A 15,854-nucleotide genomic window follows, 5' to 3' on the forward strand; every position below is an offset into this window, starting at 1 on the left:
TCGTAGTCAGCCCTTTGCATGGGCGGATTAATGTCCAGCTTTCTCTTGTCAATGTGGAGTTGCTTGTGAATATTACTGTTCGAAGGGTTATGAGGTCTGGCAGATTTGTTCAAGTCATTGCTGTTGTCACCAATCACTATGTCTGAGACGGCGATGATGCCAGGAGAGCAGCTGGAGGGTCTGCAGCAGCGGTTCCAGCTGCTGGGTAGTAGAGAAAGTGGCAGCAGAGATGGTTTAGTATATTCGATCTGGGGTAGTATAGGCTCGGTGTAGGTCCGTTCAAGGTGGAGTTGCTGGAAGGGATCAGAGATTAGAGGTACAGGATGGAGAGTGTGAGGCTACTTGAGAGATGGCGGCTCAGTTGGCCATCACGCAGAACACGGTATATGAAGGAGAAAGAGAATCGGCCTTTGTGGGGGCACATAGGTTCTCCCGACATCCGGGGCGGTATGGTTTGAAGAACGGCTACTGGATAAGATAGCTGTTCCAGGGTCGGGCTTGTTGAGGGCTCGGGCTACTGGTGGACACTAGTAACAGTAATTGCACGAGGAAGGCGTAGTAGAGACCGTGGGGGGGGGGAGGGGTCAAGAGTCGTTAGGATGATGATGTGGGTAACGCCCTGGCAAGACTGTATGGAATCGGAAGTTAGTTTTCAATTGTTGGGGGGTACCAATTAGGGATCACCACTACCTTGGGTATAATGGTCAGCAGGTAATTGACTCCTCTTGACTGTGTCGGTTTGACTCGTATAGTGTTCTGGTCTGCACCCTCCTAGAGGAGAGCGATGTCGTTATAACAGTGGGCTGTAGCAAACCTGAGGCCTCTATCATGAAGGGTATATGACGGGCCGTCGGTTGTAGCTGGGCAGGACCCTATGCTGGAGAGATGATGCCGCTATATGGTATTAGTGACTCGTGAGGCGATGGTGGGGACCTAGGCCAAGCGGGTGCAGGTCATCGGTAGTTGGCTAGGGCTGATGGAGGAGCAGGCGGTGTCCAAGTTGGTCTATTTCGGGCGAGGTGTGGTATGAGCGCTGATATTGTCACTAATCCTGCGAATTTCCTTGCTTATAACTGTCCCGCTAATTCGTTGAACTCGACTGGACCCGCTCTGGGGCCATGAAATGATGACTTGTGATATGGGTCCTGATGGAGAGTGGTGGCATGATCACAGGAAAGAAGGAAATACGCCGACAACATATGATTCATATCGCCATCCTTGCTTTTGCCCACCGTAAAACTCACGGCACTTGGAGAACCATCGTACAGGGGGGGGGGCGAGCTCTTAGCTCGTGCCTTTGCACTTCCTCACACTTCGTGCCCTCCAATTCATACGCCTAATCTCACTTTAGTGTACAGCTACGACGCCCGACCGGAGTAGCAGCGATATGGTCGTTATAACATTCTTACTATACAATGGTCTTTCGTTCGCATCTTGTTGCTGGGGCCAGCGGAAAAGGAGAAGGGTCCCTTCTGTGGTGTAGCTCAGTTACGGATCCTGTCCTGTTGTTATGAAATTATGTTGATCATCATCTTCTACCTAGCAGCAGCCGCGTCACTGGGAGCTCGCGGTGACATCGATATTGATCGATTCGTGTCCGACCCCACTGGGGCTCTAACGGGCATGCATGTCCTTCTCGATGCAGAGGTGACCTATTGCCTGCCTACGCTCGCCTTATCGGCACTCTGGCAGCACAGATCGGATTCTTCTCTACGGAATTCCCTGAGGAAGTCTGTAGCAGTACAGTGTCAGCGTATGCAATAGAAGACTCCCAGACCGAGCCGAGGTCCGCGGACTACTTCCGTTACCAGCAATTGCGGTATTGCCTCCCAGTGCTCGAGCAATCGAGGGATGTCCTTGCTCAGGACGGATCCTGGGCAGGACCCTCAGCAGATAAACCTTTACCAGGGGCCATGCCCACCGTCCCATCCGAATGCTCTGGCTTACTTGGATAGCTCTTTAGCAGGGAGGATGGTGAATAAGTCCTATACGTATGTGTGCCGTACTACAGACTGGGTGCCGGATGGGGGAATGGAACCTCTGCCTCATAGCAGAGACCAGGTAGGGACACGGCAGACTGTTCGATTCGGCCAATGTGCCGTGATTATTATCGCTCTCGAGATTGGCCTACAGATATGTGTCTACGGCGCACGACTGGTCCCTCCGATGCCTGGACGGCGCGGAGGTATATTCTCTAGACAGAAGCAACCGGTGGCTTATGGCTTCGATACGACCTTCTACTTCACCGTGCTCCATGCCTCGCAACACTGTCCAGTGTTGGCCCCGACCAGCGGAGGACGGCGATGGTGTATGCCGCAGGGGGGCCGAGGCTTCGCCTTCCTAGTGCAGAATGAGGGCAGTCCGCCGACTCTAGATGAAAAGATATCAGCAATGGAGGCTGGTCAACTGGGCTACAGCTTTGCACGCAACCTGGCTGTTGAATTTGATTTCTACCGGGATACGGAAACGGCTGATCCCAGCTGGAATCACATCGCTGTGATGGTCCCTTGGGCGCGGCAACTCAGTGAGGGTGAGACTTTGAACTCGGCTGACCACGCTTCGAATATGCTGGCGGAGGCCACTGGTGACCGTCTCCCTCAGCTCAACAACGGCACGCATGAGGTTAGGATACGTTATGACGTCCAGGCAGGGGAGCCGAGGTGGGATAGGGCCTTTACGGGCTGGTCCAGCGACTTCATAGGAGGAACTCAGCAGCTCAACACACTCGAAAATTGGGCCAGTGGTCGCATAGGGGCACTTAGTGTCGAGATCGATGGCCAGGTGGTCATCAATACACTGGTAGACCTTGCTAAGGTGGTACGCGTTGATGATGTGTCAACGTACGAGTATCCTAATGTCACTATGGGAGACGGTGACCCTAGACCTGGTCATGCCTGGGTCGGCTTTGTCGCGACCACTGATCTCGACCATTATGCGGCACCAACAATACTGAGTTGGAAGTTGAAGACCCACGATAGATGCCCCGGCGGGGATTATGCACGAGTGGTTGTTGGCTCGGCGAGTGGGGAGGATCGTGATGGTCTGGTCTCTGCAGGGGTCGCGGTATGTGATAATGAGTATAGGCCAGCAGACACTCGTCAGACGTGCACTGGCACTATGGGGAACACGTAAGCTCTATTGCCTTTATTGCGAGGTCATGCTCGTGGTCCGCTACAGGCACTGCTCTATAATTATCCAGAATACTGGCCGAACCGCGGTAGAGGTCTCTGCTGCGTATACAGATGGTCTCCCAATGAATTTCACCAATTCTCCACGTGTCGCGGTAGACGCTACGCAGACGGTCTCTGTGAAGGCCTTCCGAAGTCGGCCATGCAGTAATGGTCTCCTGGAGTGGGACCAGATCCATCCATATTTCCTGGGCTGCCAGAAGGAGTTTCGATATACTAATACTCTACAGGCCTTGGTCATCACCAGTCAGGACGGGACCAGGAGTGTCAAGGTCGATGATGCCCATCTGCTCAACGTTGCTACTGGAATTGGAACGGTGAGTTATGTCGTAGCAGAAGGTTCCTCCTTTGACTGAGTACCCCGGGATCGATCGTTGTTACTACTCTGTATGCAGGAGACTATCTTCCTATGTTCACCGGAGTCATCGAGGGATGTATTTCTTCGCGGTATCATATAAGTCTGCACTACCGTATCATTAGGTTGTCTACAGTAGTTATAGTAACTTCGAAAATTTCAGTGATATGTGCTAATTTCCATTGGCGGTAGCGAGTATGATATTCCATATCAGGTAGCCTTTAAGAAACGTTCCCCCTTCCGTTACTGTGTGATGGAGCATCGACATAATCCTTATCGTCTCTACTTTGCCCAGTGCGACTGCGACTACTGCACGAGGATCTTCGCCATTCAAGACATGTATGCCGTGTTCCACCAAGCTAGTTGCGGGGCTAGGTATGGCTTCACGTGTACCTGTCTGGAGGCCTCTCAAATGACTTGGACCGCGCTGGAGTCGTCCTATTCGGTGGTCGCCGATCCGTGGAGGCTCATGCCGCCAGTCGGTGGCCTTAGTGAGGGAAGACCACTGTTACAGTATCAGAGGCACTCCGTATGCCGAGGTGAGCGTCGGTGGTGGTGATTGGATTAGAATGATGGACTGTCTCCTGTAGGATGCAAGTATGACACCCATTGTGGGTTCGTGTATAAGGCAGGTGTATGTAGTACGGCTTACCAAGTGTATCGTATTGGTAACCCGACTACGCCACTAGTAAGGCACTTGTCTTCTCACAGTCCTGTCCTTGCATGCTTCAGGTCACTCCCCAGCCTAGGTTTCTCAACTGGACTCGAGATAATGGTGAAGTGAATGACGGCGAGATCAAGGGTGATTCGTGTGACTGCCTCGATATGGGTGACAACGCGAACCACTTCATCAACCTGCGAGGCCAGATGCAGTCACATGACGTCTTTTTACTCAGAACGCTGCAGCAGTCGAAGGAGGTGAGCTCGTTGTGGGCGACGACCACGTAAGCCTGTCTTGTGTGGTAGGAGTGCTTCGATTGTCTGGCCCTCTACGACGATGATTTCTGCAAGTACCAGTGCGGCCCACCAACTCGAGCCGCCCTCCTTCACTGGCCCGCTGGGCAGAGCTGTGGAACCTGTATGTTTGCTGGGCCCAAGATGTAAGCCTGTGAACTGGACCACGACGGTCATGATGGCTGTCATGTAGGTTGGAGTTGAATTACTATTATAGGAATCAGCTGAAGGAGTGTGCCTACTCGGCAATCAACGCCGGCAGCGACCCTTGGATAGCCTGTCAGGATCTGGCCACGACTTTACCTCCGCTCTTCGAGAACACGACCGAGCTCTTCAATGGTGTTGCCACACACTTCCTCACTGAGTGCCCTGGTCGGGACTTCACTGAGGTTGGGGCGGTTTGTGCTCCCAACATGTTGGCCAGGGACAGCATGCCTTCACAAGTCCTGTCGAGACTCTCTGCCATGAACAACACGGTATGGAACGACGGTCTGGAGTGCATCAACGCAATGTGTGAGCTCGTTAGTAGCAGCAATTGCTACTCCAAGTTGGTGAGGTTGGTCTTCAATAGCACTAATGGTTGCTATGACTCCCTGGGCTCTGGTCTGGGCTGCTATATCATGAACGGTGCTCCGATTGTGGACGACGCGATGATCTTGGATAAGACGCAGAAGCAGTGGGCTTATACTGACCCTTTGCCGGCCTCGTGGGGGCAGCTACAGGACAAGACCATGGAAGTTTGGGTTACTGTGGGCAGCAGTGAGACGGTGACCAATGTTGGGGTCAAGAACGGTACCACTTCGATCACTACCTCTGAGTGGAGCGAGGCCTATGAACCACAGATGGCCGTCGATGGAGATATGGACACCTACTGGTCAAGCCATGTGAGTGATACCTCGGTGTTCGAGGCCGAGTGGGAGGTCCACTTTAACGGCACTATCTATGCTGAGGCCACTGTCATTCATTGGTTCTATCGGGCCTTGGACTTCGACATTGAAACCTCCATGGATGGTGGTCTAACATGGTCCCAGGTGGGAGTCCATGAAAACAATGATCTCAACACTACGACTAGCACGGTGTTCTTCTCGGCTAACGTGTTGCGAATTCGAATGCATCGAGCTGCATTGGTCAGAGGCCCCGGACCAAGTGCCGGTTTGTTCGTATACAGTATAAGAGAAGTTGAGGTGAAGCTCGACACCAACATCGCCAGGCTGAAGCCAGTGACCGCGGTGAACAGGTGGAACTATCCCGCGTTATATGCCTTTGATGGTGACCAACGGACGTGGTGGAGTGCTAGGCCTGGCCAAGACTCGGCATGGGTACAAGTGGATCTGGGCCTGGTATGGAGTCCGGTGAGCCTGGTTAAAGTGAGGTTTAGGAGGGGTTATGTTCCCGCTGTGATGGCCTTATCTTACAGCAGTGACGGTTTGATTTGGTCCGCTTTGGCTTGTTCGACCAGCACTTGTGATACAGGTAGGTAGGTCCCTATCGTATTGATACTCCTCTTGACTACCTTCCTCTTCAGCGTCACCTGTCGAGACCATGGACCTACCTTTCGACCATGTCCCTGGCGGTCTGGCCTTCCAGTACCTCAAGATGGACCTATCACAGGGGGCATCATATTACTCCTCGTCAATAATACAAGTGGCTGAAGTGGAAGTCTATGCCTGGACCACGACCAACGTCCTGACCACTCTGGTGTATCCCTCTGACCTAATCTGTATCAATCAGCGCACGCTCGCATCATGCGGTGATCCCTCATTGGCCGTGGATGATCGTACCGATGCCGAGTTCATCATGGAGTCATCAGATGCCATTGTGATGGACGTCACGGCCATCACTGCCGGTGGGGTCGCCCTGGGACGGTTCGAGGTCGTTTTTGGTGCGGTCCACCCCGCTCGGGCCTTTGGCTGGCTGGTCTCGACTGATAACGGCCTTTCCTTCACCGAGATCTACTCCGAGTCCCAAAACCTGCTCAGTAGTCCCGATGCTTTCACGTACATCTCAGACCGTCCAATACATCAAGTGAAGTTCATCATGTATGAGCCACACGCTGATGCGGCAGATGCTGGGGTGTTGGAAATTAGAGTCTATAGCCTCACCTCGAACCTAGTTCTGGGCCTGGACCCCACCAGCAACTACCTGGCCGAGGGTACATGGTCAGCTTCGGAGACTGCCGATGGTGATGCGGTGGTCCGGGGAGACCCAATGCATGCAATTGATGGCAATAACGATACGGATTTCCGAGTGCCCTATGGTGCCCGACAGCCATCATACCTCGCTGCAACAGGCGTGTCCGCTACTGGTGCTGTATCGAGCATCACCGATTTCGCATTCGACATCGACTTGGGGGCTACACTAACGGTGGACGTTGTTCACTTAAAGTTCAGCTATCGATCGGCTGCGTTTCGAATACAGTTGAGATGGTCTACGACGAGTTCTTGGTCAGAGACTTGTGAGTGGGCGTCAGCTCTGGGGGATCTAGGGGTTACCAGTACTGAGACGCTCGCTGATTATGCCTGCTTCTCGGGCCGTATAGTGAAGATAGACTCCTTCAACTACTACTACGTGATCCCTATCACAAGTTTTGGCACCTACCATCGTCGGTCGCTGAGAGTAACATTGATGAGGGATAGTATGATGGACCAGGCGGGAGATGACTGGGTACGCCATCTCTAGCACTAATAGTCGTGATAGACTCTCGCCCTGAGGAATGTATCATAGGCAATCTGCTGAAGGCCACTCCCGTTCCTCCCGTAGAGGCGCCTATACGACTGGTATCGATAGTTGAGTTCTGGTTAGATCATGGGCCTGTCCGCTGTGGAGGTCTATTCGGCGTTCGAGAACATTGCCTTGAAGAGCACTCCCTTGATCTCCCAAATATCCACGCCGTCAGCCGACCCGGCCCTCGCCATCGATGGTCACTTTGACACGTATGACTAGCAAGTACTCTCGGAAACCCCCGGTGTTCAGGTACTGGTACACTACGGTGTCGGCATCCTCCAACCCGACCTATACTCTAGACCTTGGCTCTTGTGTGTACATATCCCAGGTTACGCTATGGTTCGGGGCACAGGCCTACACCTCTACAGAGTTCACTATACAAGGCAGTCCTGATTGTACAGACTACTCGGACCCTGGGCAGACCTATGGACCTGGCAATACCAACCAGGTAGGGTCATCCCTACTGGTTACGGCTATGGTGTTGCTGGGATTTGGTGCTTAGGCACCGACTTTTCCCTCAGCGGCCGGGGTCTACTTATCGGTCTCTCTAGGGTGTATACAATGCGTTAGAGTAACCTTTCAAGCTGGACCACCAGACGGCTTGGTCAGGATTGCGGAGCTCGAAGTGAAACTGGCTGATGCTGCCTTCCTAGCATCCTACGACAGTTCCCTCATCGGCGCTGAATACGCCCTTGATGGTGTGGCGGCCACAACGGCGACGACACTGGATGCTGATGGTGTGCATTATCTACAGGTCACTCTCGGCAGTCTTCAGACAATCTGGGGCGTAAGGGCGGTCTTTGAGCCCTCATCGTTCCCTAGAGGGTACACTTTGGGTATCTGCTCCGAGTCTGTTGTGACGAATTGTGACTGGAGCTCACTTACAGTCTATACGACTGACGTGAACAGGGACAACAGTCTGGTCATCAGCTTCGAGGCTCGTCCAGCTCGGCATCTCATGTTCAGTTTGAGACTTCCAGCTGAATTAGCGGCGGGTAAGGTAGAGTCTAGTTTGCATGATCTGGAAAGCCATGCCTATCGTGTGATCTCAGATACCTTCTCTAAGGACTATAGGTTGGCGACTTTCGAGGTGTACCAGTCGAGCAATATCGCTTTGACTAGTCTGGGGGCAACAGCAAGCGCCAACGCGTACTGGAACCACTCCCCTTCGAAGGCTCTCGATGGGTGAGTACCAAGCCTCGAGCTCTGTTGGTGGGCTACTGTGGTCAATTCAGGGACGACTTCACCTTCTGGAGCAGTGAGGTGGATGCCAATGAAGCAGAGCTTGTCATAACACTACAGGACATCACCACGACTACAGTCCTCCGGCCTTATTTCGTATCCCTGGTCTCCATAGTGGTGAGCATTATGGCCGTTTAAGACTCTACAATGCTGGTCGTTACGTGGTCGCTAGGCTAGAATTACATTTTCTTTCGATGGTGGAAGAATTATGGTATATTCATCCGACGTGGTGTTGACTCCCTGTATATGCTGTGCGTCATTCATTGCCATGAAGGTTTGATCAGTTCCGAGATGAGCCCCTCGACTTTGACATATACTCGTCACTCGACAACAGCGTATGGTCACTCCTAAATAGCTACCAGGATAATACCGCTAAGAACATCATCGTAACCGATACTTTCGATGCCAACTATTTGAAGATAGCCATGACCCGACGAGCCTATGACCTCGCTACGGTACGTGAGGTATCCCAAATCTCGGAGGTTGGCCTTGGTCTCAGGCTGGTGGCTTTTCGCAGCCCAAATTGTACAGTATATATACCGTAGATGTCACTCATTCGCCACAGCTCCAGTTGGGGAAGACCATCTGGTCCGATACCCAGGCTGATGCTGGGGACTACGGTCCTGAGAAGGCCCTGCAGGGTCTAAATTCAGTGAGGTCTTTCATCTTGCTGGTGTTGTTCGTGGTGCATCTAACGTGGGCTACAGAATGGACTCCTTTAGACCTTCTGGATCCCGAACCCTGGATCGGAGGGCTCACCGTCCGCTACCTTCGAGATGGCTGCTGCTGGGTCCTCCGTGGAGGTCTCAGGGATAATATTCACATGGTTGGCCGTACCTAGGGACTACACCATCGCGTATTGGGACCTGACACGAGCTGCTTGGAACTGGACGGTGAGCTCTATGTTTGATCACAGTGGGGACCAGAACAGTCTTCATGGTTGCCAGGAGTCCTCATCCGGCCTGGCCATCAATAGCACACAGCAGACCACCTATCTACGCCGAGGGTTCGACAGCGACAAATTCCGCGTGACGATCGATGCTGCCAACAGCTACCAGGGTGTACCTTTAACAGGTTCTCATGTTGCACCAAAGTGGGTTCAGCGTGAGCCTCCTCTTTCTCAGCTCTACGTAGCCTCACGGTATACACTCCTGCTACCCAGTGTACCACCAGTACGTGCTCCAGTGGCTGTTGCCTCAGTGCTTTCAACGCATCCAATTACACCGAGCATCCCCAATATGCCTTTGACGGTCTCAGTACAACGTAGCGATCAGTAGGGCAGTAGACATCTCAGCTTCTTCACCTTAGTGAGTTCTCGGTCGATATTGGGCCATCCGAAGCATGGATAGCAGTTCAAGTGTCCAGCTCGATCACGACTGAAACACCGTTGGGGAAGATACGAATTTCGTGAGTACACCCCTGAGATTGTCCCCTAGGAGTCCTCGTATATAAACTTTGTGAAGTGGTTACACTGACAGTGTTGAGGATGGGGTCCTTGTCAGTTGGAACTCTACAACTATATGCAAGCGGTTTGTTGTTGAGCTGGAGGACCTCAGCGGAAAGTACACTCAAGTGATGGCATACGGCGACAACACGAACGCTGTGAATGAGGTAGCTACAGTGGCCTTTGGGGATTTCCTCAGTGAGGCCCTTTGAAGGTGTTGTTCTTCCGTCCAGCTCGGCACATTCGGGTGAGGATGTACGAGAACCTAGACCCTCAATCGACACAATATCGTATAACGGAGATTGAAGTATGGAAGGCTGAGGATAGCCAGCAACCTCTCGGGGCCTCTGCTGGCATAGACGATCTATTCACCACTGGTAGCATCGTGCTTGGCCTCAACCGGCTCGATAACACGATTGAGGTGGTGGTGTTGTTGTTGTAGACGCTGCCAACGCGATATCATCCAATAACTCGACGATGTGGATGTCGGTGCCCGGACCACCGCAGGAGCCAGGCAATGTGACTCTGGACCTTTTGGCGGTGTACCCGGTGATCATGGTCCAGTGCCTGTGGGGCATGCAGCCAGCTACTATCGATGATAGACGTTTTGAGATATCAGAGGACTTCATAGTCTGGTCGGGTAGGCGTGCAAGGGTCATTTGGTGCTGAGTGGTCGGCCCAGAGATTCTCTTGACGGGCCCTGTGGATTCGAACTCGAAACTGGAAGAGTTCACGGGCTTGGTGAATATGCGCTATCTCCGTATATCCTTCACCGAGGCGTTTAATGATACAGCGAATGAGCCTAATAAGTTGGGTATGTCTATCAGAAATCTACACGTCCAACTGGACCAGGTAAATTGACCACCGTGTTGGAGCCGCAATAATGCGCTGTTATAAGGCTTCTATTCGTCTGTACTTAGAACCTGGCGCGTGGGCATTATAGTGCGGCTCCTACTGGTACCTGGTCCTTCCCTTCGAGTGCTGCATTGGACGGTACTCTTGACACTTACTGGAGTACCCGACAAGACGTAGACGCCGCTAACTTCACGGTGGGTGCCACTGCTGCCTCGAACTGCTTGAAGAAGCTTCCTAGGTTACCTTTGCCGAGTTGTTCAACCTCGCCGGGATCCATATAGAGTTTCTCTACCGACCTATCAGCATAGAGCTGTACCATAGCGTGGACTGTATAGTGTACAGCTTGGTCGACTCCATCACGGATAATTATGAGTGAGTCCTCATCCTTTCCGAGGATCACTTCTAGAGGAAGACTGTGGTAGTTACGCCTTTGAAGTACCAACAACAGTCCACTTCCAAGCTCGCTGCGTTCGGGTTCACCTATCAGGCGCTCGTGATACCATATGGCACCCGGATCGCTATGGAGATAACACCTCTTTGGTGCAAGTCATCGCCATAAAAGAGTTTACCTTGCTCGAGCACGCTGGTGGTGGTAGTGTCTTTGGAATAGAGGACTGCTCCGGTTCGAACTGTGGATTACGGTAAGTCTCCGTTGGGTGCCCTGTTGAACAACCTGTGTTCCGCGTAGGGATGCATCTGCTGATAGATACGACACAATAACCTATGGTTTGCGTGAACCGAGGGAATGGTTTTTAGCATCGGAAGCGGACATCAGGAGCCAAGACGTAGTGGGAACCAAGGAGAACACCATGCAGAAAGTAGCCCTGCATGAGGTCACGAGATTCAGTTTAGTGTAGGTTCACATCGTTGCGGTATTCGGTGGTAACACCATTACATTGTACCGTAATGGACAGCAGTACGGTAGCTCTTACAACGGCTCGGCGATAAGCGCGTCAGCATGGGATAGCAACGCCAGGCTGATCATGGGGATTCGGTCCACTGCGTAGGGCTATTGGGTTCTCCCCAGTTGAGGCGCTTCCCACAAGGTACGTCGGCCTCTCGACAGTCTCTATCTTCAATGGTACGCTATTGGAAGGCCTCACTGGACTTCACGATGATACTCACGATAACTTCTTCTCGGGGGCTATACATTCAGTGACTCTCATTAGAGGAGCTCTGTCAGCTGAGGAGGTCTTGGGCCTCTACGAAAACAATGCCGGGAAACCCGAGCGAGCGTGTCATTGTGGGCATCGTGTGTGCCCTAGTGGTCCATCACGGTTCCTACCTTCAGTACAGGTAAGTTCGAAGAATAGTATGTCGTGGCCGGTCGGATGTCTCCTCCCTCAGTGGTGATCTCTGAGTTATCGCTCTCTCGTGTTAGGTCCCTTGCTCGGGCCAAGGAGTGTGCGTTCGCAACGTGAGTGCAGACGGCCTCACCCAGACCGGTAGCTGTGTCTGTTTACCGGGCTACAGTGGTGGGCAGTGTGGGACTGGATGGGTCTGGGTGTAGATCCTTGTCAGGTCCGAACTGCTCAGTGCATTGCTCTGAAAACGGAGGCTGCTGTAAAATTGATGACGATTGCCCTTATGACCGTCATTGTGATGAACTCACCAGCAGCTGTGTCAGCTAGTATCGATGATTGTTTGGAGACTTCCTCATGCTCCGTCATGCAATACTAGATGTGTTTCATTCCTTTTCCCTGCTGTTGTGTTTATTTTGCCGGCAGTGATATACCGCATTATGCTCCCAGTTTGATGAGTTTTTCGTTACGTGTTCTCCTATCCCCCGTTGAATGCATTGGTTCATCTTGCCATCTCCATCATGGTCTTTAGCGCCTATATCAAAGGCCTAGAGAAGGCCCATCTGGAGGTCTACAGGGCCCAGTAACGAGCATCCATTTGCGTCCGCTATTCTACCAACCAGAAGCCGTTCAGACCCTGCCATTGCGAGTTACCAGCCGTCTTTCTGGTGTGCGCCGATGTGGTGTTGATACGAATGGCGGTAGGCCACTGCTATGGTCAGCGCATAGCCTCCTGCTGCTGCTCAGCTTGGGGTCCTCTCGGGTGGCCTGCTGAGACCCATTGTAGTGCGTCTAGTTCCTTCTGATCCCTATGAGTTCCTCCTCATCATCCACCCCGAGAGACGGCACCGAATCAGACGGTGAGTCCCAGCGATCTAGTGCGGCTACAGCGAATGAGAACCGACACTTTGGCCTGGAAGGATCGCAGTGGCATGCAGTATGCACTCTCGCACGTTTGAGAAGGGAGGGACGGGTTCATACACAAGTAGGTTGGGCTCATCGAACACCAGCAGTTACCCTGGTTTCCCACGGTTTCTTCTCCCTCAGGTGGATGGACGATTCGTATCAGTGTTATATGATCCCCGACCACAGAGTGGGAGCAAGGCGCCTATCATATACTGTTTAGATTCTATTTGTTATCACATGGGTGGTCCCTTGACCACGGGAGACATCGAGGATGTATGTTCTCTACTTGGTTCATGTTTATTCGCCTTTCAGATTGACGGCATTCCCAGCCTCAGCTGTCCTTGGCATCAGTATAAGATCAACTTGCGGGATGGTTCTCGACTTTCCCGCCCAGTTACCTTTGATCCAAAGACTCGGAGGCCAATACCGGGCAAGTGGGAGGTCCGAACTGAGGCGCGTCTGCCGTTATGAGGTGCCCATTTGGTCAGAGTGGTCCCAAGTGTGTCCAGCGCATACACGATGTTCGTTGTACAGCCGATGGGCAAGTTGAAGTGAGGCTCACTATGGAAAGCAGTCAGCCCGTGCTCAGCGATAAATACGCATACAGCTCTCGTGCCGGTGAGAAAGGGGCCATTCTGTATGACCGATCGTTCCTAGCCCTCAGTGATGAGTTGACAAGACTCTCTATTCCTCAGCTCGTAACCTGACCATAAAGGGAAGCTCTCCCGAGCAGTTGGACTCTTCCAGGCCTTCCCCGTGCGTGATGGACTATCATAATTCCCCCCGCAAGTCCAAGAAGAGGTTGTGTGCTCGCCGATCGACTATCGGGAATTGAATCCTCTGCATTACTCGATAGCTGTCCGACTATCGGAATATTACGTTTCGACCATCACCTGTGTTCTGTAGCGCCCCTGAATTCGTCGTCTTATGTGAGTTTAATATTTCTTATTTCTCCACCCTACGATGTCGTCCTCGCCCATGTCCCAGTGTAGTGCTCCCCTTAGTGACTCTGATGCTGAGTCTGAGTCCATCGTCTTCAGTACCTCCTCGGAGTCCAGCCCGACCAGCCTCCCACAGCGGCTCAAGGACGTCTTCGGAGGTCAGCCCCTCCCCCACTGCTGATCACTCTCCTGCATTGTCTTCAGATGACGAGGTCAGCGTAGGGGCGCTCTGTTCGGACCCTAGCAGATATTGGAAGCGAGTGGTGGTCCTAGCTGGCGCTGGTATCTCCGTGAGCGCCGGGATCCCTGACTTTCGCTCGCCCAATACAGGGATATACGCTAACGTGAAGCAATACACCGACAGTCTGCGAGCTCCCGAGGACCTCTTCTCGATCCACTACTTCCGACATGACCCTTATCCTTTCTACAGGCTATGTCATGAAGCCAAGTTGGGTAGAGGGACGCACGAGCCTACTGCAGCGCACAGGTTCATAGCATGGCTTGCCGAGAAGGGAGCTCTATTACGGTGCTACACTCAGAACATCGACAGCCTTGAGATCGATGCCGGCGTGCCTGAGGAACTCGTCGTTCAGGTGAGAATACTCTCCCACATTCTGAACGGTTGAGTTTCTTCCTCCCTAGGCTCATGGACATCTCCGGTCAGCCCGGTGTATTGATTGTGGATGTCCGTATGGTGGCGACATGAGCGACTTGTTGAGCTCTGAGGAGCCGGTCCACTGCGCTGCCTGCTGTGGCTTGGTGAAACCGGACGTTGTATTCTTCGGCGAGAACCTGCCCGAACGGTTCTTCGACTGTGTCCAAGAGGATCTTTCCCAAGCAACGTTGTTGGTCGTGATGGGCACCAGTCTGCAGGTCGGGCCATGCAACCAAATACCCATCCTGTTGCCGAGGACCACTCCTAGGCTGCTGGTGAATCTAACCCCACCTCCTCACGGTATGTTCCGGTTTGGTCGGGCTGATAACTACCGGGACGTCTTCATCGAGAACGACACCGACTCCGCAAGTGTAGAGTTGAGGAAGATGCTCGAGGAGTCCGGTGGACTGATGCCGTCCAGGTTGTGATGCCACCTGGTTCGACCGATAAGATGATGAAAAATTCTGTCCAACACGAGAACGTAACGGTATAGAAATACTGCGCCCCAAGGCGGCACTATTGGCAGTATTACACATTAGCTTCATCCTTGAGTTTTACGATAGCGTACAGTGTTCGTCACAGTGGGCAGGGTTTGGGTCTTGCGAGGAAACTATCCGTGTATTCTCTCGCCCAGTTCAGTTCCTGATAGTCTCTTTGATGAATGGTAGTCCCACCTCCACCCCAACGAGGCACGGAAGGCCCTGTTCTTCCAGAAGCACAGGCCCTGAAGGCGAACCCTGTGGAGGGTCGTGGTCGGCAAGCTACCATCAGTGAATCGACTTCTCCTGCTTCCGTGAGTCGGCCTGGGGCCAGTACGAATCCTAGTGGTCGAGAACTGTCACCCTTGACTGAAGAGCGCAGCTTGGAGATTGATGAACGTGTTCTTGATGGCCCCGAGATGAGGAAGGACAGTTCCACTGAAGACCACATGAAACGAATGCGGAGTGGATCCAGTCGGTCGGGCTGTAGCTGGCCTCGATCGGATCAGTGGTCCTCAGGCAATATCATGGTAGCGGTTAGAACGAGGAGTCTCCTGCCCTTCGAAAAGGCTCAAGGTGGAAGGGAAGTCCTCAGGGTGGGGGGGGGCTGTACCAAGACCAGACACGAGTCGAGGATGTTATGGTAGGTGCTGGAGAATAAGGTGGTGGTGCTGATGGATCCGGGGACGACGGCTAGTGATGACTACCTTCGTCTGAACAAGTCTAGAGAACGCCGGTACGGCTGCTGCACGGCTTCACAACGACGTTATAGACCCCTGCTAGGTACGCCTTTGACCATGTATTCGAGGC

General features: G+C 52.8%; 4 protein-coding genes across 4 annotated transcripts in view; all 4 read left to right on the plus strand.

The window, feature by feature from the left end:
* Positions 1-138: 138 nt before the first annotated feature.
* Pmar_PMAR010874 (hypothetical protein) lies at positions 139-12,442 on the plus strand (the record flags this gene model as incomplete). The annotated part of the gene is made up of 28 exons (XM_002766849.1): positions 139-205; positions 972-999; positions 1,646-1,819; positions 1,866-3,128; positions 3,178-3,505; positions 3,758-4,082; positions 4,134-4,231; positions 4,276-4,461; positions 4,510-4,643; positions 4,691-5,970; positions 6,023-7,161; positions 7,300-7,430; positions 7,471-7,669; positions 7,724-8,216; positions 8,274-8,406; positions 8,457-8,580; positions 8,748-8,918; positions 8,963-9,115; positions 9,186-9,556; positions 9,966-10,074; positions 10,122-10,284; positions 10,350-10,547; positions 11,250-11,403; positions 11,451-11,580; positions 11,620-11,765; positions 11,809-12,058; positions 12,144-12,237; positions 12,273-12,442. The coding sequence occupies 28 exons, from the start codon at positions 139-141 to the stop codon at positions 12,440-12,442; spliced, it is 8,211 nt and encodes a 2,736-aa protein (XP_002766895.1).
* Positions 12,443-12,871: 429 nt separating this feature from the next.
* On the plus strand, positions 12,872-13,856 carry Pmar_PMAR010875 (conserved hypothetical protein). The gene is made up of 5 exons (XM_002766850.1): positions 12,872-13,048; positions 13,111-13,242; positions 13,282-13,410; positions 13,458-13,587; positions 13,665-13,856. Exons 1-5 carry the CDS (start codon positions 12,875-12,877, stop codon positions 13,802-13,804), a joined length of 705 nt encoding a protein of 234 aa, XP_002766896.1. The 5' UTR covers positions 12,872-12,874; the 3' UTR covers positions 13,805-13,856.
* Positions 13,857-13,932: 76 nt separating this feature from the next.
* Positions 13,933-14,993, plus strand: Pmar_PMAR010876 (transcriptional regulatory protein sir2, putative; the record flags this gene model as incomplete). Its single annotated transcript, XM_002766851.1, has 3 exons — positions 13,933-14,068; positions 14,115-14,503; positions 14,553-14,993. The coding sequence occupies 3 exons, from the start codon at positions 13,933-13,935 to the stop codon at positions 14,991-14,993; spliced, it is 966 nt and encodes a 321-aa protein (XP_002766897.1).
* A 233-nt stretch (positions 14,994-15,226) lies between these two features.
* The window catches only part of Pmar_PMAR010877 (hypothetical protein), a gene marked incomplete at both ends in the record, with an annotated part of 972 nt that continues 344 nt past the window's right edge, over positions 15,227-15,854 (plus strand). Inside the window, 3 exons of the mRNA XM_002766852.1 lie at positions 15,227-15,518; positions 15,564-15,640; positions 15,692-15,706. Of these exons, the coding sequence (XP_002766898.1) occupies positions 15,227-15,518; positions 15,564-15,640; positions 15,692-15,706 (384 nt within the window). The remainder of the gene's footprint in view (positions 15,519-15,563; positions 15,641-15,691; positions 15,707-15,854) is intronic.

This window comes from Perkinsus marinus (genome assembly GCF_000006405.1).
Source record: "Perkinsus marinus ATCC 50983 genomic scaffold scf_1104296971434, whole genome shotgun sequence".
NCBI lineage: Eukaryota > Perkinsozoa > Perkinsida > Perkinsidae > Perkinsus > Perkinsus marinus.